Below are 24,621 nucleotides of genomic sequence, written 5' to 3'. Positions count from 1 at the left end.
CGTTATAGTGCACCATTTTGGCTGTACATAACAACTTAATTGTTTTTTTTTATATCTGTTTATGTTTATAATTCAGTTTTTAGCACGCGATGTACGGCTTCATGACAGCTTATATAGCAAGGATTGTTTTCTGCTCCTCACAGCGAAACCTCTGCCTCAAACGAAACCAAAAATAGCAAGAAATTCGAGCCGCATTATACATTTTGCTGGTTTTTTTTTTTGCAATTTACACTCAGCCCACATTTAAATTGAAATTTTATTTTCTTTTAACAAAAATGCAAGAACGAGATGAGTTTAGAGGGAGTTTATGCAAAACCCGAAAAATGAGGGAACGCAAAGAGCAGACAGTGAGAAGTGTGTTTAAGAGTGTGGAATATGTAATAGGGATGAACTGAAAGGGTGAATTGTGTGTGCTGCGTGTGTGTGTGTGAGTGAGTGAATATACAAGGCAAAGAACAATAAACGAAATTGTTAATGATAGATAAGAGGCAACCCACGTCCCGAAATGGCTGCTTGGCGATGCAAGGTGGGCACTGCTCTGGCCTGATGTGACAAATCTGGCTCCAACGAACTGATATTCCAATAACATAATAAAAGTCAGCCGTGTGGTGATGATGATGATGATGATAATGATGCGGTAGCTTACCATTAAAAACCTCCCGTAGGTTAACCAGAGTAATCAAACAATAGCAAGCAAATCAGCATAAAATTCAAAATTCTCAAAAACAAGATCAACATTAAACAATTCCATTACTAAAATTCGGTTTAGAGTTTCTTGAACGGGGGTACATGATTTTTGGCGACCGGCAATGTAACGGATAAACACAGCAAGGATAAACAACATTCAAGGCAAACCAGTTTATTTCTAAAATTACGACAAAAAAAAGCAACCACTATACTCACCAAAATCAAACTATCAGAACTTTCGAGGGCGAAAAAAGTGAACAACTCGGCAAAATAATACGCATAATAAAAGTCCAAATCATACTTTATCTTAATGATACAGACGATACGATTTATTATGTTGAGAAAGACCACCGGATTCTATTATTTGCAGTATCGATCCGCTTTCATCTTGCTTCGTCGATCGAGCAGCGCTTCGTGTAGCGCCCCTTCGTCCTTTGCCTTTTTCAGTGCAATTTTGTCCTCCTTGCTGACGCGTACCTTTTTGTCTTGGAATTTTTGGAACTTTTTGCTAGAAAGCAAGGAAGTTTTCATTTAAAAAACTGCATTCCCATCATCCAATCCGTCGCTATCGCTTATTACTTATTACTTACACATAGTTAAGCTCCACCTGATCCAAATCGCCCGATTCTTCCACCGGCAACTCTTTGCTGGAGATGTCCTCCCTCCCGGCGCAGCTTCTAATCACACACTCCTCATCACTACCGACCTTCTTCTTGATTGCGACCAGTGCATCATCCTCCGGGTCCACCGAAACAAAGCATCCATTTGCCGCAAGCAGTGCCATTTTGCCTTGATCAAACACTGGCTCAAACTGTTCTAGCGCTGACACCGCATCCGACCGGCCCGTTATCATACCATCCTTTTCCACCTTCAGATACTTGCCGTACCCCGACTTGAACGCTACCTTCTCCTCGTTGATCAGCACGGCACTGAATATTTCTTCCGGATCCGGAGGATCACCTTCGCTGTGCGGTGCACCCAACGTGAACAGTCCATTATCGAGCGCTTTAATGTACGCTTGCTTATCAAACTGAAGTGCTATCGAGCCGGTAATGTCGCCGGTTTTAGTGACCTTCCACCATCCGCCGTGCTTCACTGCGTCCGTGTCGACAACGTGCGCCCGTTTCGCTTCCTTGTCCTTCTTGTCCTTTTTGTGCTTTCGTTTGGTGCCTCTGGAAAGGAAGTGAAGTTCATTTAGGATTTGTATTGATAGGGATGTGGATGCACGCTGTGATTTACTTGGAACTTTCACCCTTTAGGACCAGTTTGCTAATTTTAGCTTTATTGTATTCAGCCATTTAGGCCAATAAATATGTATCGTTTTTATTTAGGTGCAAATTGTGGCTAGAAGTAAACAAACACTGGCGATTGATGCGTCTGACAGCGGAATTTGTTTACACCGTACGGGCAGTCGTTTATACTATGCACTTCGAATGCTTCATTTGCCTTAGAGCACGTTAAATTGCTATCTTTGCTGAGAATATTATTCAAATTCAACGGATTGGGCGGTTACTAATAATTTTTTGAAGTATTTTTTGTTTTTTATTTAACTATTATTTTAACAAACAGACTTTGAATTAATAGAAAAGTCATTTTTGGTATCCCTGGCTTATTTTATCCTAAATCTGGAGCGAATGTCCTGTGTATCAAGGATTAGCTTAGCTGATATTCAATACAACATCCGGTTCTGACTCATGAAAGATGACGCGTTGTATTAGTATATCACCAGATTTTTCACAGTTTAAGACGTAAAACAATGAAATATTTAACATAAAGGAACAGTTTTGATGAATAGCAAATCTACTTATAAAAGTTTACCCTGTAAAACTTGCACCGATTCCACTAATCCATGCAGAACATCATCACGTCCAGGCAGCAGACTAACAACTTCCGCTAACGGCAGGAGGTCTCGTCACATCCACCTACATGCTGCCCTGCTTCCCATCCCCAAAAGTCATGCCTTTCAATGTTTCATTTATCTATGCGCCGGTATCTGGCGCTCCTGTACATACTGTTTTGTCCATCCCAGATAGGATGCCAAGCCTCCCAAACGATGATTGGCGCTATCAGATGACACTAACCTTGTGCGGAACACCCGCCTGTAGATGAAGTAGAAACGAGCAGAACCACCACTACGCTAATAACACACAATGAACTTCCTTTTAGAACACAGGCCGCAAACACAAGAACAACGGAAGCGTGTGAGGCAGGAAAGACAAAAAATGAGCTCAGTCGGAGAGTTTTAAGCTTCAGCTTACCCACCCCACCGCGGATCTAAGAGCCTGCGAAACCCATTTTTAAGGCTCGCTGAAGCAGAATAACAAAACATCCGTAACGCCACCACCGGTCGTCCTGCAGTGAACACTGGAAGGAGAGCGAAAAAAAAGGAATATACCTCGCCTCCATTAATTTTATCCAGTTGGTCGCACAGTTTGAAGTGTGCCTGTTTTTGAGCTCAACCATAGCCTTGTCGCCTTTACGCCCTCGTCACAACTCTCCTTCGATGGAGACGGACGGACCATACTTTGACTTCCAGGCCCACCACCCATCACCACCCCACGTGGCCACCAACAAAAAAGGCATTATATTCCTTTTGCTCGCGCACCATTGTTTCTCGCACGCCATGACGTTAGATCTTCGAAGTTGCGCTCTCGGTACGCGAACTAAAACACGCCATTCATTACCGCTCGGTTGCTCGGACAACTGGTTGTGGTGTTGAACGGAGTTCCCGTGAAGGATGCTTCAAATCGAGCGACAACGGTTTTCCCAAAGTACCCTGTGCCCAAGATAAGAAGGCCCCACGGCATACTCAATGGGTTTTGTACTTCAGAAGGATTTTACGACTGCTCAGATGACGTCGATTTAGATGGAGGATGATCCAGCAGCCCGGACGAAAGAGTTCTTTGTCTGGTGCAGAAGATACACTTGTTGCTAGGAAGCGAACCATGGCCATCAGGGAGAAAGCTTCCAATCAACTAGCGTGGCAAAAGGGAATTGATACATGTACATACGAAGCCGATCATCCGAAGCCGGGATGGAGGTCCATAAATCGGAAATTCATTGTGACAAGATTTATGAAACCCATTAAGAACAGATAGTAAAAGCTGCGTGATAAAACCTCCGGAACCGATCGAAATGAATTGCACACAACTTTACAATCCGTCCCCACAAAACTGTCGTTAGGCCATAAAAGTATCAGTTCTCTTACAAATGCATTAATTCCTCATTTTTGTTTGAACTCCGTTAAAAGTGACTGCATTGGAATTTACTTCAAGGTTTTTTTTTCTATTCTGTGGTTCGAATCTCTTTACTCAACACCGTTGGCCATTCGACCCTCATCACACCATTTGTCACGCTACTCGCTTTTCTAGTGCTTTTGTTCCACGCGTTCTTGTGATGTTTTCAATGCAAACCATTGAAGTGCAAAACGCGCTTTAGCTCCACGCGCGCTTCATTCGGTGATGATCCCTTCGTTGTTCGGTGCTGGCGTATACACTCGCGCACACGCACGCACGCTTCATGGTGTATCCTGGCGATTGCTTGGATGATGTCGTGTTTTACAGTAGTTATCATAATTGTATGACCATTTGCTAACAAAGCAAAGAAGATTCTTAGCCATTTGAGAAATTTAAGTTAATCCTGAGAACGTACTTTTTAATCTACCATCCAGAAGGTCTACTGAGGGCAAACACCCCTTAAAAGGAAGAAATATTTGATCCTTGGAAGGCGTACTCTCTTGGTATATGAAGCGCTTTGTACCTCGCTTTGTAGTGTATCTTTCCCTTCTTAATTCTACCATTTTTATTAATTTTTCTGTTAAACCCTAAAAAATCACATAATTTTATTATGCACTGTATAATGTTCCGTGTTCCGAAGTGGAAAGAAAGGAATTAAAAAAAAAAAACAGGACAAATAGTAGGGGTGTTAATTTCGGGCACATGCGCACATGGAACACACGCGCACGCGACCCACAGCTTGATTCGCGGTTCAAGGGAATGGTGTGGGCATCGAGGGCATATTTCCCCCTCATTCATAAAAACATCCAACCGGTACGAAGGGCCCGAGACAGCGACACACACACACGTACCCACACGAATCCTTGCCGGCTTCGCAACACCAGACGGGACAGCAAGCAACCTAACAAAGTTGCCAGTCTACGCTTGGCGTGCGTAGGATTCGAACACGGTACGGTGTACAGTTCGTGCGAATGCTCAGTGGTAGTGATTTCGTACGTCTTTCGACGATTGCTTTGTGAGTGCATCCGTGCATTTGCATGGGTGACGTGATTTACCGTTTCGGTGTGCTGTTCGGTTGCTTAGCGACCAGCACCATTTTTTGCGCCAGACAGTGGAAAAACCACACAAAATCCCATTTGTGTGGTTGTGTGAGGAAAGCGAGGAAAAACCCGGCTAAACCGGGGTGTGTGTGTGTGTGTGTGTGTGTGTGTGTGTGTGTGTGTGTGTGTAAAGCGATAGTGTGTAGTAGATATTTTACGGTAGTCGGTTGAATAGCAGCGTTTTGGAGTTTTTCACTTCTTTTTCCCGGTGGAGGTGAATGAAGAAGGAGGAGGGGGGGGGGATGTGATGGAGGTAGGAAGTGTTGGATAGGAGGGAAAACAAAAATTTGCTTAAATGAAGCAACTGCACGATGGGATTAAATTTGGCTGCGGGTGAATGTTGAAAGTGAACGCGGTTGGGTTGCATTAAGGAAGGAAAATTTGTTTGAAATCGAGGAATTTCCAATTTGTATTGTTGTTCTACTGGACACTACAGTTTGGGAGATCTTAGTGTTTCAGTTTTAAGTTTCTTTAACTGCTTGGGCATCCGGAATTACTAATAAATCTTAATTAGATTTTCATACCAGATGATTGGGTAAAACTGTTCAAAAACATCTTTTTGGTAACATTGAATTGAAATTCTTGGAAAAAGCAATTTATCCAAGATCAATCATGAAATCAGGACTCTAATTCATTTATTCAACAATTTCCCTAATATGTGAGAGAGCAAAGTGTAAACCCATGCCTCAAATTTAAAACTGGTTTTATTAATTTTTTCAATTTATTTTTACCATTCATTCTTTCAATTCTTAGCTTAAGCATGTGAATATACTTAAAAATAGTATCGAAAACCTTTCGAATCGCTGCTGTGACATGCTTCTTTGTGGTCCTATCCCAAACTTGCAATGTAACGAGCATATTGACACCAATCCTTGTAGAGCAGATTGCCTACTCATAGGCGCTACAACAATATTTTGAAAAATTATTTTAAATCTCTGTTTCTAAACTGTTTATTTCACTATCACATTTATGTAAACAACTTGAAAGTTTATCAAAATAAATTCAAAAAAGCCAAAAATCATTGCATAAATATTGCACTAAAAACCTAAAGAATAACAAAACTTTTCTTCCACCCAACATTGCGATGCGTTCGGGCGTGTGGTTTTGGAATGTTTGGGGCTTGTTTTTTTCTAAAACCATACACACACACTCGCACAGCTCACGTTTAACCTTTTTATCCCGTTTTAACTAAGAACAATCCCCCTGCTTTTCTCTCCCACTCCACCACCCACTTTTGGGAAAGGGATGTAAATGAGACCTGCTGAATGGTGGTGTGGAGAGTGAGCTTCATTCGCCAAAAAGGCTTTACATGGTGGAATGTATGTGTGTTTATGTATTCACACGATACGAAAGACAAAGGAAACAATACGCCCTTTCGATTGCATGTATAGCCCTTGAAGGCAGGGTGGAAAGGGAGGGGCGAAGAAGGTTTAGGGGGAACGTCACCGTAACGTGATTTTCGTTTAAACAATTGGAAATTTGACACGACAAACACACACACACACACACACTAGACGACATTGCACACCATCGCAGTAGACTGGCGTGTCACCGCGTGATCGTCCGTTTAATCCACCCCGTCGTAGTCAACGCAATCGAATCAACTTCAACGTTCTTCCACTTTTTTCTGTGTTTTCGTGTTTGTCCCCGGTCTGTGTTTCCCCGCCATGGAATGTAAAAACGCATTCATCTCATCAACAACAATGTGGTTAAGTAGTGCGCCCGTCACACTGAGAGAGAAGCCTGTTTCGCCTCGGAGGCTGCTTTGATGTTGCTGCTGCTGTGCTTCGCCTATTCTACGCTGGGCTGCACAGCGGTATAGTCGGTTGACTGTGGAAGCCCTCCGAAAAGTGCAGTTTTCCCCCTGGTGAATGTGTGTGTGATGCGAGCCTTTTTATTTTTAATTGCAGTGAGTTACGACGGTGAACCAGCGATAAGTGAAAGTGCAATATAATTATTATCCGCGCTATCAAAACAAAATCCCAAAAGTGCAAAAAAAAAAAAAAACAGGTTCGAAAAACAAAGGTGTCCAGCAAATCTCATTATCAACCACTGGAAACTGGTTCCGGTAAAACCATCGGGCTTCGCATCGTTAACCGTCGTTTTCCCGGGAAAATGGATTAGTGTTGGACGTGTGCTTTTGTGTGTGTTCATGAGCGGTCGAGCGTCGAAACTGCAGAAATCCACTCACTGTGCGCCATAGGAAGAAGGTCCAAACTTTGCTGGAGGTAGCCTTGGTGGAAAATTGAAAATCTGCAACACCGCGAAAAAAAAAGCAGGTGCTTCAGTGCTTCGCCCAGCAAGGCAGCAAGGTTCTAAGGTAAATAAACGTGCTTTTCCACGAACCAAACGAACCTCCAAAAACCTCCAAACACGATCACACCCGGGGTAAGGTTTTACGGTTCTTTGTTTGAAGTTTCCGCTCCGGAGTCGAGTCATCCTTTTTACCGGGAAATCGTGCTGTCGTGACGGGTAGGCGGTCCAACAAATCAACCCCCTTTTTAGTAGCTAACTGTGTGGCACGCAGTAGAAGGTGCCGCAAAGGTACGACGACGGAGCATATGCGTGAAAATGTACGAATTATTCGACACACACACACACCACCACCACCACCACCACCAACCGTTTTTGGTCCAGTCGGACCGAAGAACGGAAGGACCTCGCAAGGATTAAATCATAAAAACGTAACTACGTTTACCGACCGCCTACCCCAGCAACATCTTCCACAGTTCCTCGAATTTGGCACGATAATTTTCACCAAGCCGTGTGGATTCATGTGTGTTCTTGCTTTTTTTGTTTCATTTTCATTTTATTTTCATTTTGCGTGATTCTGACACGAACACAAAAACTTGATGAAATGGGATAATACGACGCACCGAAGAAAAAAATGGAAGATGCTTGGCCTTATCTTACTTCCGAAGATCGGTTGTACTAAAAATTTGGACTTGAACTTTGGATGGATGAACATCGAGTACGTGCCGGATTGTTTTATCAACATCAGGAGCGCGCGTAGGACTGAGGGAGGGATTGCAATTGGCGAAGGCCTTCTTTAACACGATCATCAATTATGTAGGTGAAGCCTACAATTTACACGCGAAACACACACACACACTTATCCCGTGTGTGCGTGGTTTGCAACAGGGTTGGAACTCAATTACATGACGATATTAAAATTAGCAGCTTTGGAAAATGTAATTTTCGATGTAAAATCCGTCATCCGCTGACATTTCTGTTGATATATTGTGGTGTCGTGTCTGTTGTCCATGTTTTCAATTTTAGATCGGATCGGATTCATTTTCATAATCAATTCATGCTGACAGATTACTGGACTATTGACATCAATGGCAATCATTCTATTTAAATTCTTGACACTTTATTAAGAGGGAATGCTCTTAGACTCCAAAAAGACTTCATGGTCTGGGTTGTTCGGTGTTCGTCTCACGACGTGACCAGTCTACAGGAGTCTGATAACATCTATCTAAACATCTAGCCTCGCAGAGGCGTCCAAAAGGATTTCATCAATTTTGGACTGAGATATTAATTAAGATTCGATACGATAGATTCGAGATGTTTCCTCAGGCCTGTAGGCCAAGATCCTTGTTGTTGCTGACGAGAACAAACCGGGCGCAAACGTCCGCCATTAGAGGGTCGGTCACGCGAAGGAATGATCGATCCAGAACTCTCGCACAGTTCCTTGTTACGTTACCAGGTCTATTTGGATCAGACGACTAGGCTTCTGTCTGGATCGACGATATTCCACGAAGTTTCCATCTCCGAGCCTCAGTAATCATCGAATGGGCAGTTTCGAAAGCGTAGCCTGATTGATCCTTTACAAAGCAGTCAAATGAAGACTCTCTTTCATCTTCTCGAAAATGCTTCCATCTGTTGACTGGAGATGAAGACCTTTGAAAGAATTATTTTTATTGAAATTTGATTGTACCTTTAGTGACTGAACAATCAAAAGGCCTGGAAAGGATTCGAACCTCTCTCCTAGCTTGTGAAGACCGGCGCTGCTGTAGCCTCGAACTCCCTAGACTGTTACCTACCGTACACTGTTTTCTAAGTTTCGTTCGATTTCTTAGGTCATTTATCGCTCGGCAGTCGCTTGTTTAACATCAGACATAATTTTATTTTATAAAACACAATTTCGAACAATGACAACAAATGCTACAACACGACCTCTTCTCAATTTTCTCTCCAAAAGCAAAAAAAAAAAAAGGAAAGAAACCCTAAAATGGTACCCAATTACTTAAGACTCCCATCCAACTTCTTGTTGTCCTGTGTATGTGCTGGACAGGAAAATAAAATTGCTTCCGCTTGTGCATAAATAAATGATTCAACCGTACGTCATAGCTGTAAGGAAACTGAACCCGAACAACAACAAAAAAAAACCCAGAAAATACATCAAATGTGAAGGGGAACGCTGGTCCTGGTCAACTACTCAGCCAATTCTTTCGCTTCCATCAATGTTGTGCAGGCAGTGTGTTACGATAATTAAGCGAACGAACGATTGAACCGCACCCCTGTATCATCATCCCGCCCTGCCAAAGAACGCAACATCACCACCACCCTCCCGTGTACGTGTTCGAAAGCCAATAAAGCCGCTTATGTTGTTAGAAGCTCACTAACTGTCACCATAGCACAACGGGCTCGCGCATTTCCTTTCCTGATCCAGGGGAAAAGTATCAACACCACCACTGAGCCTGTGCATGGAAAGCATGCCTCGTTTGCCCATTAATTCCAGCTAATGGCCATCGGAAACCGAAAAAGGTCGAAAGCACCGGCACCGGTCCCTGTTACGTTGCCAGGGTTGGTACAGTACCGGCGTCACACAATTAGCTCGCGTCCGCTTTCCTTCGGGTTCTACGGACTGGCAGCGAAGTTCCTGACCCTTACTACCAAAAACCCAACTGCCAAGCCCACGCGCGAGGATAAACAGAGGATAAACAAAACGCAATTGTTTGGCGCAGCTTTTTCCACCTAATGGGTTTGTCCGGATAAAGGCTGGAAAACTGGTAGAGCCTGGATGCTATTGGGAATGTGTCATATAAATTGCAAAAGAACGCTCATAATATCAACTGTTTTATTTATTTGTATTTAAACAAAAAAACGCGATTTCTTTGTGTACGCACACACACACCGACTCGTTCTCGGCTTGTGTTCAAGTGCAATTGTCGATAGGAACAAGTGTCACCAGCGTAATTGGCCCTTGAACGCACGAAACCATCGTCACTCGACGGAAAAGTGGTCCTTAATGAGAGAAATGATCCACGAAAGCCTCTTACCCTGAGAGCCTACACCAACGGAAGGAAACATTTTCCCTGGACGGCACAGGACGGGTGAAAGTTGCCAACTCAAATTAATCGTGTGGAAAACGTAAAAATTACAGCCCATTTTCCCAGGATGACATTTTGCACCTAGATCGTGTACGTGTGTGTGTGAAAATTTCTCGAGAAAATCCATTCCCCGAATCAGATAAAGCGCGATAAAGAGCTCGATGATTGTGAAAGCATCTGATGAAGATTTATCCCCAGCGTCCCAGAGTAACTTATCTTTATGGAAATCAACTTTAAAGGAAGGCACATCCAACCAGGAACACTAGTTTTTTTTTCCCCTTTTTTCACGCAATGTGCCGCTCCTGGAGGCTAGATGAATGCATTTTATGATGAACTTTAGAGGGAAAAAGAGGAAAATTAGAGGAAAAAAGGGAACTTCCCTTGCCCTCTGTCAAGACCTCACTTTTTATGAAGCAATTTCGTTTCGTTTTGAACTTTTGAACGAACAAAAGGGAGCACAGCAAACATGAGAAAAGGAACTCTCTGACGTCAACTATTTAAACCGTTTACCCTAGCTTGATTTGATATTAAAATGCAAAACTGGCAGAACTACGGAGAAGAAAATCACATTTACTTTCCTGTGGTTAGACCTGTTAGATTCCTCCATCCACGATGTACACCTTAACTGACTGTCCTTTTTGTTGTCCATGTCGTTTTTTTTTTTTGTCTGTCACTTGGTCCTGGACACAAGGAATCGTCCTCTCTCTCACCATTTCCTCGTTCAAAAAAGGTACGAAACAATCCTGTCCCCGTAAATTGGTTGGGTTGAGATCCTGCCGACGGGACCGTTTGCTGTTTCGTTTGATCTTGGGAGTGGATTAAAGCGTACGAAAAAGAAGCGGCACGATTACAACAGAAATTACACCTCCCGTTGCCGCCGTTGTAGGCTGTCCTTTTTGGGAGATCTCATCACCTACCGTCCATCCACCACCCATTCACGTAGGACGTGACTAACGTGCGATTAACTTTCTCCGCCTTTTTGGCTCCCACACGTGTGGCAATTGCATTTGGTTATTTTCTTTTCGACACACCGTTTACCCCCGGTGGAGTTATGTAGACAGCGTCCATTTATTACGACACGCAAAAAATGGGAATTAGCTATCTTTTCTGGCAAATTAATTCAGGAGACGAGCTAAATTATTTTCTCTAAAGGATAATTTTGTAGAGACTAGGAACGCAGATCTCATGTCTTTTAAAAGAATACTGTTCAGCAAGATCAGGAAAAAAATGTCTCTAAAAAACTGACTAACAAACCATTCAAACAAAGATCTTAACAATTCCGGAATCGTGATCAGATTTTTTTTTACACCCTACTGAAACGCGAGGCCAATAGAATTGGATTGAGCATCAATGCGACGAAGACAAAATACCTGCTTGCCGGAGGCTCTGACCGTGATAGAGCCCGACTCGGAAGCAGAGTATCAGTTGACGGCGACGATCTCGAGGTGGTAGAGGAGTTCTGCTACCTTGGTACGATCGTAACTTCGGACAACAACGTAAGCAGCGAAATTCGAAGGCGCATTGTTCAGGGGAATCGTGTCTACTACGGACTCCAAAAACTCCTGCGATCCAGAAGACTCCAACAACACACGAAATGCACGATTTACCGCACCTTCATGCACCTTGATAGTCTTGGACTATGCTGACGGAGGACGCCAATGCTTTCGCCATTTTCGAACGGCGGGTGCTAAGGACTATCTTTGGTGATGTGTGCGAGCAGGGCGTGTGGCGAAGGAGAATGAACCACGAGCTAGCTGAGCTGTTTGGCGGTGATGATATCCTGACGGTAGTCAAAGCCGGAAGGATACGTTGGCTGGGGCACGTGATGAGGATGTCGGACTCATACTCCACCAAGAAGGTGCTCGTCAGCGACCCGCTCGGCACGAGGTGTAGAGGAGCACAGCGAGCTTGTCGGCTGGATCAAGTGGAGTCTAACCTGTCGAAGATCGGATGCAGCCGTGGATGGAGGACTGCAGCCCTAGATCGAGTTTCCTGGAAACTGATTGGAGACCTGGCCATGTCGACGCGACGTGCTCAATCTTGAGCAGACCAAAAAAGAAGAAGATCGAATATTAAGGTTCCTCCCAGAGGAACCTACTTTAACTCTGTCAAATGTAGACAGTCTTATTGAACTTGATCGCCCTATTATACAAATTACAGCTGTTGTTAGGGAGTTTCGTACTTATATTCTCAATTAATATATGGTAAATTATTCCCCCTAGTATATCCATGACTGAATTTGTGCTATGCGAAGCTGTGTTTGTCGCGCATTTTCGGAGGTCTGAGTCATTTTCGATGCTGCATTTATCTCATTTTTTTAAGACCTTAAGCGCCATATTACTCTTTGTATTTGCATATAAATTCTTAGTTGGTTTTTATTAAATCTCAAAAATATACTTATTTATTCCGATAGGCTGGATTGCTGTTACAAATCTTTACAAAAGATAAATAAAACAGCTTAAGATAAATCAAGCTTTCTTTTGTAAAGCTTGAGATCAGTATCAGAACCGTTTTGCCAGAAAAACAACAAGTCTCCACTATAATTAGATCAATAATTTGTTAGAACACAACGGTTGTGTGAGTTTTGAAATGAGAATTCAAAATGCATTCTTCATCATGTGAAATACAAGTTAGGATCGTGCTCTTATCTCCCCAGAGATCAGCCCGGAGTCTGGAAACTAAGAACTGAGTCCCAAATCATCACTAAGTCAAATGAAATTTTTAACTTGGATTGTCAAATGCCACCATTCGAATGTTACACAATTAATGGACGACACCTTAACACCGTTCGCCACTAACTCTTATCAGCCACCGTTATTTGTGAAGCCTGTTATTTTCTCGGGCAGGAAGGTTTTGCTTTACACGCGACAAATTGATACACTTTATCATCGATGAAATAGATACGGCACACAGGTTAGATTTCACATGTGCACTGTAAATCGAAAAACACCGAGCCAAACACAAACAAACCTCAACTCAAACCCCCTTTCTGGGAGTCTCCACAATCGGGTAGCCTTTTCACGGGAATTGGGATTTCGTTAGAGGGGTCAATTCAACACCCTCCGTAATCGATCCGATCCGTTTTGGGATCCCTGGGATGAAGCTGAAGGCCAAAAGCGCAAAGTGTTCCCGTTTAATGGAAACATGAGCAGAGCGAACCGCACACCAAAAGATCACGAGATATCGAATGTCGATTGATTGGAGCCCGGGTACAGGTGCGTTTGGTTGAATTTGTGTCTCCCAGTGAGTACAGGGACTAACTCATGGCTTTTCACAAAACGGTTTGTCAAATCGTCAACCTCGAGGCTCCAGGCTCGAATAACTGTGGCCTATTCAAACTCGTCGAAGCTCTCCAAAACATACCAAGCCATAGAACCAAACACACACATATCAAGCTATCATCATTGCTTTGCCATTTCCTGACACACATGTGCCTACCCTTCTGGTGCCTAAGTACTTCTTCTCGTCCTCCACGCGTCAAACGATGCATGCAAATGAGGCAGGCAAATAGGCATGCCACCCTTTTGCCAGCGAATCCCATTTGTTACGCCGTAGTGCAAAATAACACATAAAGATGAAATGAAGAGTCTTTGAGGGGGAGGATGAAAACGGGATGGCCAGACCATAAAATGGGCCGAGCTTTATGGGCTTTCCCCAAACCCAAGATGAGGCTCGTTTTTTTTTCCTTGTTCTCGCACTCTCACTCTCTTGTTGCTGACAGTGAAAGGCCGAGAAATGATGATCGTTGTCCCTTTGCTGGGCTGGAAAATAGCTAGAATTATTGCAAACTTCATGCGAAGGAATGAAGAATAAGAGAGAACGAGCCGTGTGTTTGTGTGTGGACATGGTCGTAATTTGTTGAAACAGACGACGTCATCCGTTTGAGGAAGGCATCACGGTGAAGGGGCCCAATGAAATGACCCATCGTCTTGTTGTCCCTGTGTTCCGTTTCCGTTCCGAGGGCAAAATTACTTCCGTGTAAGGAAAAGGCTTGTTATGTTCCCCGTCGTTCTAAAAGGCTTTCTGGTTGTGGATTTGTGTGTGTGTGTGTGTATGTGCGTTGGTGTGGATAAAGGACATACCACAGGCACGCACCAAGGGACGTTGGACTACGGAAAAGTTCCAGCTCCAGCATTCGGTTTTCCGATAATCCACACAAATGAAAGGAATGCCATCGGTTTTGATGGCTTCTGTTGGTGGTCGGTGTGCAGCGTGTGCAGAAATCCCGAGGCGTACAGGGAGGACGCAGCTTTAGTGTTCCCTGGGTACCGATTTTGGGTCAGGGAATAATTTCCACTCTCTCTCTCTCTCTCTCTCTCGCCAATTCCCTGACCACGCAGCATTCGCATCCCTTCGCTTGATGCCTTACCAATCGTGCTGCGATTGTGTTTGACGAGCGTCGTCCCACGCGTTGGCCACCATGTTTTGTACGGAAACTTCAAACATACGAGAACTATTCTGCACCACAACATTCCTGGCTTGCATGTATCTCCACCAACTGATGTAACAAATGATCAAACGCTCTGTTTTGGTCGCTTTCAGGGCACCCTATTTATGTGTCACCGACCGGTTCGCAATCTATTTTTCTGCAACACAACACACGCTGCAGGAATCTCATGCTCATGCCTTTGGACTGCTGTTTGTCACCGTGCAGGAAAGAAAGTGCAAAGGACAAGTGCAAGTCGGGAAGCCAAATAATGGGATCCGGGGGGGAAGGAGGTTCAGGTCTATTGAGCCAAGAGAAACTCGCGCCGGAAAAATAACATGCAGTGAATCATTGAAATTGGGAACGAAAAATGAAATCTCGACTCCAGCAGCAGCTTGTTTGTTCTGCGGTGTTTTGCTTTGGTTTCGCCAGTTTTCGGGTGTCCTGCTGTATGCTGGGGAGCGGATCAAGCAAATAGCGGCCAGCGATTGAAAGCCAGAGCTGCAGATTTAGATTCTCGATACTATTGCCACTCACCCGGTTGGGTTCTACCAATGGCAAATTGTGTGCTTTGAGCTCATAGGTTGTTTGCATAAGAAAAGTTTAAAGTAGTTTTCGTTGTTGTTGTGGTTGGGGAGCCAACATTTTGCTCCACTAAATCATATTGGACTAAACAGCAGTGGAGACAAGAAATCGTTTAATGCAACAAGAAGTCCATAAGTCAATAAAGTATGTTCCTTCTATTTTTTCTAAGCAATTTTCCTCATGATGGTTTATATTTACTATGGTCTTAAAATTACCATGTACTAGGAATTTGAGTCTTTTCCAAAGAGGCTGAGAGAAAGGTTCGTTCCAAGAAAAGAATTTATGAGGAGTTTATAAGGATGCAATGGAATTGAACGGAAGGTCCAAAAATAGGCACATTACAGAGGAATTTCAAATTTTCCCATCCCGTTGTTGACTGTGAGGATGGATATATGTTTGGTAAGATTGCAGGACGCAGTAAATAGTCCTTTGAGGTATTAAAATGAAATTAAAGTGAAATGTAATATTTGAATGAGAGTTTTATTAACAGTTAATATAGAACCTCATGCTCAGTTTCGACTTTCGATAACTCTGTAGTAAACAAATCCATTGAGGACTAAGGGAGCATCATGAAGTTGAAGCAGGTGGAAAGCTTTGCCAGCTCCAACGTAGGAGTAGAATTCAATTCTGGCTTATTGCACATACCTGACGTTTGTGAAACACATGGACTAGATTGAGCATTTTAACTGGAAATTCCGTTATTATTAGTTCCAAACATCCCTTAGACGCCTGGATTTCTCGCGAAAACATATCCCAAAGAGCTCCAATTTCCAATTTAGCAAACTTCCCTTCGATGTTATTCTATCAAAAAACTTCCCATGATTTTGAATACCGAAATCAGGACTTCCAAAAATTCCTCATCCAACCTCTTACACCTCTTAGATAAATAATACGATTTCGGTTACGACTACATCATCAGCATCTCATTTTATGTTGATCTGTGTCCCTCTCTCTGTTAAATCAAGCCATAAAAATACAAATCCACATCCGCACTGGTTCATCTACGGTACCTCAATTCTACTACCATCTTGTTTATTTTACATCACAATTTCGTTTACCACTTTTTGTGCCTTCAAACTTCCCAACTGGGCTATGTTGATGAACACTCGTCAATTATTGCTGCCCGTTCCCGTACTTATTATCCATTTATGGTCACTTAATTGAAGAACGACGCTACAAAAGGACCTTTTTTGATCCGTTACACCAGACCCGCTCGTCAACGTGTCCCGGAACAACGTGTCCTTTTCTCGTTTCCCACTCTCCATCCCCTCAAAAAAATCCCTTGTGCAAAAGTTAAACGTGAATAACAACCTCACAATGCAGGAGAAAAATAAGGGAAAAAAGGGAACAACAATTTCTTTTTTGGTGCACAAAAAAAGAAAGTTTTTTGGGAGGCATAATACACCTTTACACACAACCTTCCGACATGGACTTCTTCCTTGGACTTGCCACTAGAGCGTGTGGTGTTTGAGGATGGGAACACGATTAAAAAAAGGGGAGGCCCTCATTTTTGTGGCCAAACCTCAGATGAAAACCGGACCACAAGGAGCGGAGCAAACAGAACATTTCCCCAGAGGAGAAGGAAAAGGCAATAGTTTGGAAAAGTAGTAAGAACACGAATCAAAAACTGTGTACGGTCGATTGAGCGGCATGAAAGACGGTTTGGCCAACGTAGAAAAAATCAAATCTCATCCCAACCGAAACCGGGAAGGCAGGCGACGCGAAGAAACACACGGGGTATGTTTGACTGGCTGGCGCCTACGTCCTCCTGTCTTTATTGCGATTGAGGGTGAAAACTCTGGTAAGCCTCTCCTCGCTCGAATGTATCAATATACAGCAAACCTCATCCTCATCGTGTGCCTGCCAATGTGTTCCAAAGCCCGTCCTTCTCGTTTTGAGTTCCGAGGATATATTGGGTTCTAGGCACATTCCCCTGGCGGACGGATGTCTATCGAGCCGATCGGTCGAGCCATCGAGCCCGGCCCCACACACACACACATATGAGTCATCCTTCCGCGTTTCCCGGTGTTGTTTTACCCATTAAAAATATATCACTCCCGTGTCAGTGCATGAAGCCCCGAAAACCGGCCCGGCAACCCTTGTGCGGAACTGACAGGGATGAAATTTGCTCCTGAATAAAGCGTAGCGAAAAGAGACAGCACACAACAAAATACCCACGACACAATAACTAAGGGTTGAAGCACCCGGAATATTCGTATCCTGTAGCGGGTCCAGCCCAACCAACAAGTTCGATGACTTCTGACGATGGTTCGAGTGAGCAGAGTGAGGGAATTGGTTAAAAATCATACCCTAGACAGGATACAGGGAAAGGTGTGGCGTAAGGGGAACGACACCGGTGGTCGCGTGCTGGAAAAGATAAGGAAATTTTCGGATCTCTCCATCGAACCGTTTTCACTTTCACCCTCGCGTGAATATTCGCCAACAACAGAACAAAATTTGGAACAAAACGAGACCCAAAAGCACCCGGTACCGACAGATACGATCCTGTCATTCTTTCCCATTTGCCAACACTCTAACGCCGCTTTCTCTGATGTTGGTTGGTGTTTTGGGCGATTTGTTTTCATTTTTTCCACCCGCTCGACGGAGAGGACAGGTCTTGGAGTGGCGATAACAATCACTTCGTGGGAGACCTGATGGGATGCTATCCGTATCAGGTGAGAATCAGTAAGGAAGCGCCTTCCGAGTTGCGATATGAAACACACACACACACACACACACACACACACACACACACACACACACACACACACACACACACACACACACACACACACACACACAATCTCCTGGGCGCTTATCCTGTGCCTGAACAGAACACCATGGGAAGGAATAATGGCACAAGGGGAAAACCTGGGATTTGATTTCCATTTCCTTCCTTCCATTTGCGATTCTTCCCCGAGAAAAACCCGATTAGTGGTGGTTTTCTTTTCGGGGAGTGAAATTTGACAATCGAGGGATTTTTGTGATGTGTTTTTTTTTTATATCTCTTCTCAACGCTTTTAAACTGAACACAAATATTCAATTTCGCCACAGTCGAATGGTGTAAAAGGTGCTCCACATCTACAGGATACTTGTACGCACATGCCAAGTAGAACATATATTCGCTTTATTTTTGCCATAAAAGGTACCTTCCGAACACTCGCCAGTTCAGGTTGAGTATTTTCTTGCACAACTTTTCCTTTATTCCCGTGTGAAGAAAACTTCCGGACTTAAATTAGCGAAAGCTTTCTGTACTGCGTTCGTTGGTTGAATTAGCCCAACGGCTCCAGAAATCGGTGATCCATTACACGGTGGAAAAGTATAGCCTAACTTTAGGCGCTATCAAGATGGGGATGCATACAAAAAACCACTCTCGCTCTCGTTCTTCTTTTGGCACCCTGCAACGCCGAGGCGGGAAATTGTTTTCTTATTGATTGCTGTAATTTTCTAGTTAATGATAGCTTCATTACCATTAGCGGCGCATTTGTAGTTGCTGTAGTGGCCACAAGCGAAGCGAGTGAAAAAATATTTATTATAGCACTGAAAGAGAGGACACTCGAGCGAACACGAGGGGTTGATTCACTTTTTTTTTTTTTGGTTCGTGCCGTGATGTCGGTACGCTTGCGAATGAATTGAACACGCGCACAGCAGGAATCCGTCCCGATCCCCGACACCAGCTCAAGCACCGCATCCCTCAAGCATTTGAAAATCCTCCGTTACAAAAGGATGCAAAGATGCAGTTGCGTTTTCCCGGGATGCATCGGCGAGCCACCGTGCCACCGACGTTCGCTGTATGCAATCAATCCCTACAAAACGGGAAGAACAAAACGTACCTCATTGGAAATGACTCTCATCACGCACAGACGCACACAGCCACAGTCGCCGCCAGACTGTACGCGGCCTAGCTAATGCAAACTTAGGGGTAGCGTAATCTCTCCCCCTTCTTTACGGAAACACTTTATGGTGCGCAACCACTACCACGCTGCCATCGCCACTGGCCATTATTTTCCGCGCCTGTCTTGCTGGGTAAAACAGGGGTGAAATCTTCCTCGCCTCGCCGATCGATTCCCGGGACTTTTTTTTTACCGTACAACCATTCCCGGACCACTGGTCTGGTCGAGTTGCAGATTTAACGTAATGGCACTGTGTGTGTGTGTGTGTGTGTGTGTGTGCAGGATTTATAATTCCATTCCAGACAGAGTTCCGGCGCATTTGGTTCCGATGTCAGGACGCTCCTGAAGCATGCACACACACAAACACACACTCACACAGCACTGGAATGGGAGTTTGTGCATCCGGTGTGTCGGTGGGTGGGATTTGGGTCCCCTCTTCTGGTTGGCTGTGTGGGACTGAGTTATTGGTAGCGTTTGAGCGAGACGCGGGCAAAACTTATTGCCGTGCAGCACAACCGAACACACCGGAAGGAAGACTCTTGAGCCTTTTCGTTCGGAACCCCTTTTTGGTGGATAGCAGATAGATACAGATCCTCGGTATCGGTACGCGAGAGCCATTTCATTTAATTTGCATCCCTTGTGTCTTGCCTGTCTTACTGTCTATGGGGGAGTAAAGGTGGGATGTTGCCGAAGTGCCCACTCTCTGTACAATCTGCACTTATAGCTCCAAGCAGCAAATCTTCATTTGAGGTTGCGGGACGGGTGTGTGGTTCACGGCTTGAGAAATGCGGAGAAGTCGAAGTCGTTCGTGTCGTGCTGGTAGCTCCCACTAGCTCCTTTCAAATCCCAAATATTGTAGACGTATTCCTGGGCCTACACTGCGTCCCATTTCTATAGCGCCACGTGATTTGATTTGAAAAATTACTGTGGATTAAAGTAAATGCATCTTTACATAAGTGTTTGGTTGCTTCAAAGCCTGTGGTGTTTTAAATAGAATCCTTTTTTTTTTTTGTTGATGAGGCTTTAATCCTGGAAAATGAATGCTTACGCAGAAGTAAAAGCCATCAAGGAAAATATCTGGATTTAAAAAAAAAAGATATCATAGTAAAGATCATTCAATTTTGAAACAAGTTTGTGTCACTTTCGCGTATAGAAATTAAGAAATTCTTTAGAGCAAATGCCATTTGTTTTGATGCTAATTCGTCAGGATTAGCAAACAAGATCGCTGGAGTATAAGACTAGGCTAGTAATATAAGATGCTTGTATTTCTGGTGCCCTTAAACTCAAGGGTGGGTCCTTGTGACACATGAAGAAAACTACGTACTTCGCTAGTTCCATAGCCCACAAGAATCCTTAGGCAACTTGGTCCAGGATTACCCGATTTCCTGTGCAATGTAAAAACATGTTTAGGAAATTCCATAAGCAATCCCAAAAATTAAGCTGACTCTATGGAAACTGGACGCAGTGTATGAAATAGGTATATTTCTCCCCACCGTAGCACCTCAAAACACGGGGCGTTATTTTATGTTATTGAAATCATCCACCAGCATCCACCAACAGTCGACAGAAAGAGTGTACACTGGGGGAGACGACCTACTGACGCCACCGCCACCATTCACCACCGCCAGAACAGAAACGAGCCAAAACCGTTGGGGACGAACACACCGTTTATTGTGCAATGTTGTTGTAGTCATGTTATAGCTTCCTTCAAACAATCTCCCCTTCATTTCAACACAACAATACACACACACACACACGGAGCGAAGACATCGAGACATCAAGTGGATAATAGCAACCAGGAAGGACGGCCGTTCATAGACGCCAAAACATCCCTCTTCGCTTAAGGATACCTTTCATTTCGTCACGGTTTAGGTGACACGTTGCGTCCTTGTTAGGTTGCCTTTCCTGCCTTTTAGAATTGTCAGCTAAAGGATTTCTACGGCCGCAGCAAATTGTAACGCAATATTTGTGTTAATTCTGGTCCCAAATTAATAATTTATTGCACCGAAACGGGTAGCTCCGGGAGTGTGTTGTTAGCCAGTGTTACGCGTGTACTGAGCCTATCCCATTGATGAAATGGATGGAAGTTTTTGGCTCCTTCTTCTTGGGGACACAAACTTTGTGGGTGTCTTCGGTTTTCGGTGAAAAAAAAGCACCATTTGTTTGCCCTACTTGGGCGTATGTATGTTTACACACTAACCAGCGAAGATCCTGCCACCTTGCAAAGCCTCCACCGTACACTGCCAACAGAACTTGTTCGTACGAAAATTGTGGCGCATGAATGTGTTTGCATGAAATTTATAGCCTCCGAAAACTTTTCCCGCCAAATGATTGCACTCACTTAGCACACGCACACGCAGTTGGAATTTGGGGGGATTTTTTGGGGTGGTGTCTTGTATTGTCATCGAGGCTTTCCGCCTGCCAAGGGCTGTCCTCCGATCGAGCATAGTTTTCGCTTGTGTTTTTCGCCTCTCGTCCATTCAGTCCGTCCAGTGATGTAGCATCATCGGGAAAGATAATATAAAACGAATTACTTTTGCTGCAATTTCTTCCTCTTCCGGGGGTGATAAAGTGTGATTGTTTTCCTTCTCGTTTTTTGTTTTTCCTCCATCGAGCTCTCTTCTGACTTTATACATCGGACACAGTGATTAATGCAGCTTAGTTGGGATGGGAAAGGCGAGAAAACTGACAAACTCTGTGTTCGCAGTTTTTTCCCTCTCTGTGTGTTTTACCTTAAACCACTCGCAAGCAAATTGCACTACATTTTTTTCGCTTCGCTTTTCCGCCTACTGTAACATCTCTACCGACCGCCTTGTGAGGCGCTTTGGTGTCGTTACGCGCCCACAACACTGCGACACCCACCGGCAACCGATGCTCTAAGCGTATTACGTTTCCGATGTAGTAAAATTTTCCTTTGTCCCGCTTTGTACTGGGTGAAGCGAGTGTGTTGACATAAAATAATTGAATTCCCATTTTTTCCGATTTCTTTCCCCAGACATCGGGATGGGTGGAAAACTTTAGAAATAGCTTTGTTTTTCGGATTTTCCTTTTTTGGCTTGGGCGGTGAACTTTCTCGCCGGTGTATGCGTGTTTGACAGCAATGTGTCAACGTTTACGAACTTTTCTGTTCGTCCCACGTGTGAGTGTGGAATTTTTAAAAGAATTTTCTCTTTAATGCCAATTTTTCCACAGTTGCCACTGTCTGCTGGCTGCCAACGATAGGGAGGGATCGTTTGTCAATAATTGTGATAAACATTGCACTGCTTCTGTGTCCCCTTCGCACTATAGTTGGAAATTATGCTGTCAGATTAAAATGTGCTGACGAAGAAAGTTTTCCCAGGGCCGTGGTTACGTTTAATAATCGTACGCTTCTAATCAGACAGACGACGAGGACCTCTATGGGTTGGTGTTGGGCGTTATGACTGGGTTTGTTACATTCAAGATAAGACGTTGATTTATTGTGCATAGGGTAAACATGCGACACACGGGTTTAAGCAAAATTTTAAAAAACTGACGCGAAAGTATGATGCTGTAGTGTATCATCTACCAATTATAAAGTTTAGAAGTTTTATTAAAATATGTGAAAAATATTATAAAAATGCAAGAACATAAAAAAGGGGTACAGAAATTAGCAGTTAAAGACAAAGAAGGCTAAAGAAATGAAAGTATTAAGGACTTTAATACTATTTATTTGTAATACTATTTTTTTAGGAGTATTAAGAGCGGCCCAGTGGTGTAGGTGACAGCGGCGCTGATCTTCATACGGCAGGACTGGGGTTCAAATCCCATCCGGATCGTCCGATCCAGATTGGATTGTCCCCCGAAGTGAGGACTGACTAACCAACTACGTGGTATTATTGGCAGTCTAGTAAGCCATTTGGATGGCCGGTATGACCTTAGAGGTTGTTAAGCCAATAAGTAGAAGGAGAAGGACTATGTCTAACAATTAAAGAAGTAAATAAGTTAAAGATTGACAATGCGTCGGAGAACCGTCATACTGAAGTATTTAACGAATATGTTAGAAAGTTAAAGAAATAAATCACATACAAAAATGATATAAAAGAATACAAATGAACAATTGAAAATCTAGAAATAAACAAATAGTGAAAAGAGATTAAAAAAGAGAGAGACAACCCGACTAAGAATGAAGAATGAAAAATAGTATAAAAATTAATCTGTCAGTCAGTGGAACAGATCATCAAAATTATTTAAACTAACAAAATAAATTGAAAAGCTTATGTTGCGATTTCAGCAATTTTTTTTGTAATAATAATTGGTCATAAATTTGTGAAATGTAACTAGTATTTATTTATTTTAAAATTATTAAGAATAGCCATCCCTGTCACACACAGTAAATATGTTAAAAATTCATAAAACAAGTCTTAAAATTTAATTTGCATTTTCAGAAACAAACCATTCCGCAGAAACCTTCTCGTTTCACAGAAAATTCATTACAGCAACATTAGCGTACCGATTGAACGCCATAACCTTTTTAAAATGTGCGATTGGAATAGAATCGGCTCCCAGAAAATGTTTATCCGACAGGTTGGATAGACATACATTCCTAAATGCCCTAATCTTATCAATCTTGCATTACCGATGAAAACTTCCGAGAATCCGAGCCCAGCTCAAGCGAAAAGGTGGGAATGATCGTTTTGAAGTATGGAATCGATATTTATACAACTTTCACCCGAACCCATCATCTTCGTGACAAGAAGCGTTGGCAGGATCCTGGAGCGAATTCGCTGACTGAAATGCCTTTACCTCGCCCGATGCTCGCCTAATGACGTTTCGAACGGCTGTTCGCGAATGATTTGCCATTAAAGTTTATTGTGTTGGTTGATTTTTATCTTCCACCATTTTGACACGTGACTTGAGGGTTGATTAAATTCTCTAACGCTCGCTTCGCTTTCCCTTTTGTACGTAAAAGGGGTAGAATAATTTGTTTACGTCTGTAATATGTGTTTATGAAGATTTATAATCGATCTATAGTAAATCAGCCTAACAAGACTTGTTCCACACGATATAACACCCATAAACAGACACACGGTTTGGGGAGTAATTGCAGAAGATTAAATTAAACACATAAATCAATTCTCGGGATTGTCATGTCGGCTTGCATGTAGCGTACACCAAACACCAACAATGGACTAAAAGCAAAACATTCCTTTCTGGGTGTAATACTGTAAATATTACGATGACAGATCGATGGAAGATGCTTCCGGTTCGATTTCACCGTCATCCACCGTCGCACTCGAACCGGTATGAGCTGAACTTTCCAAACAAAGCAAAGCCAAAAGCAACGTCTTGCCCTGTCCTTTCCCTCATAACTTGCTACGGTGCATTAGAGAGGAGGGT

The 24,621-nt window shown here is 43.3% G+C and overlaps 2 protein-coding genes across 2 annotated transcripts in view; both read right to left on the bottom strand.

Moving 5' to 3' along the window:
* The window catches only part of LOC126557692 (cell cycle checkpoint control protein RAD9B), a 211,936-nt gene that overhangs the window by 147,193 nt on the left and 40,122 nt on the right, over positions 1–24,621 (bottom strand). The window lies entirely within an intron of this gene.
* LOC126558818 (protein FRG1 homolog) lies at positions 1,039–2,017 on the bottom strand. The gene is made up of 3 exons (XM_050214890.1): positions 1,927–2,017; positions 1,278–1,859; positions 1,039–1,195 (listed from the first exon to the last, which is right to left on the bottom strand). Exons 1-3 carry the CDS (start codon positions 1,983–1,985, stop codon positions 1,048–1,050), a joined length of 789 nt encoding a protein of 262 aa, XP_050070847.1. The 5' UTR covers positions 1,986–2,017; the 3' UTR covers positions 1,039–1,047.

Source organism: Anopheles maculipalpis, chromosome 2RL, assembly GCF_943734695.1.
Source record: "Anopheles maculipalpis chromosome 2RL, idAnoMacuDA_375_x, whole genome shotgun sequence".
Classification (NCBI taxonomy): Eukaryota; Metazoa; Arthropoda; class Insecta; order Diptera; family Culicidae; genus Anopheles; species Anopheles maculipalpis.
The sequence above is the reverse complement of the archived record's forward strand: the minus strand, read 5'-3'. Positions and strand labels throughout refer to the sequence as shown.

What these genes read in the sequence shown, in the direction of transcription:
- LOC126558818 (XM_050214890.1), bottom strand. Translation starts at nt 1,985, where the DNA reads ATGGCTGAATACAATAAAGCTAAAATTAGCAAACTGGTCCTAAAGGGT. An exon ending in CTAAAGGGTGAAAGTTCCAA is followed by an intron (nt 1,860 to 1,926) that starts GTAAATCACAGC and finishes CTTCCTTTCCAG; the next exon opens with AGGCACCAAACGAAAGCACA. An exon ending in CAGGTGGAGCTTAACTATGT is followed by an intron (nt 1,196 to 1,277) that starts GTAAGTAATAAG and finishes CTTGCTTTCTAG; the next exon opens with CAAAAAGTTCCAAAAATTCC.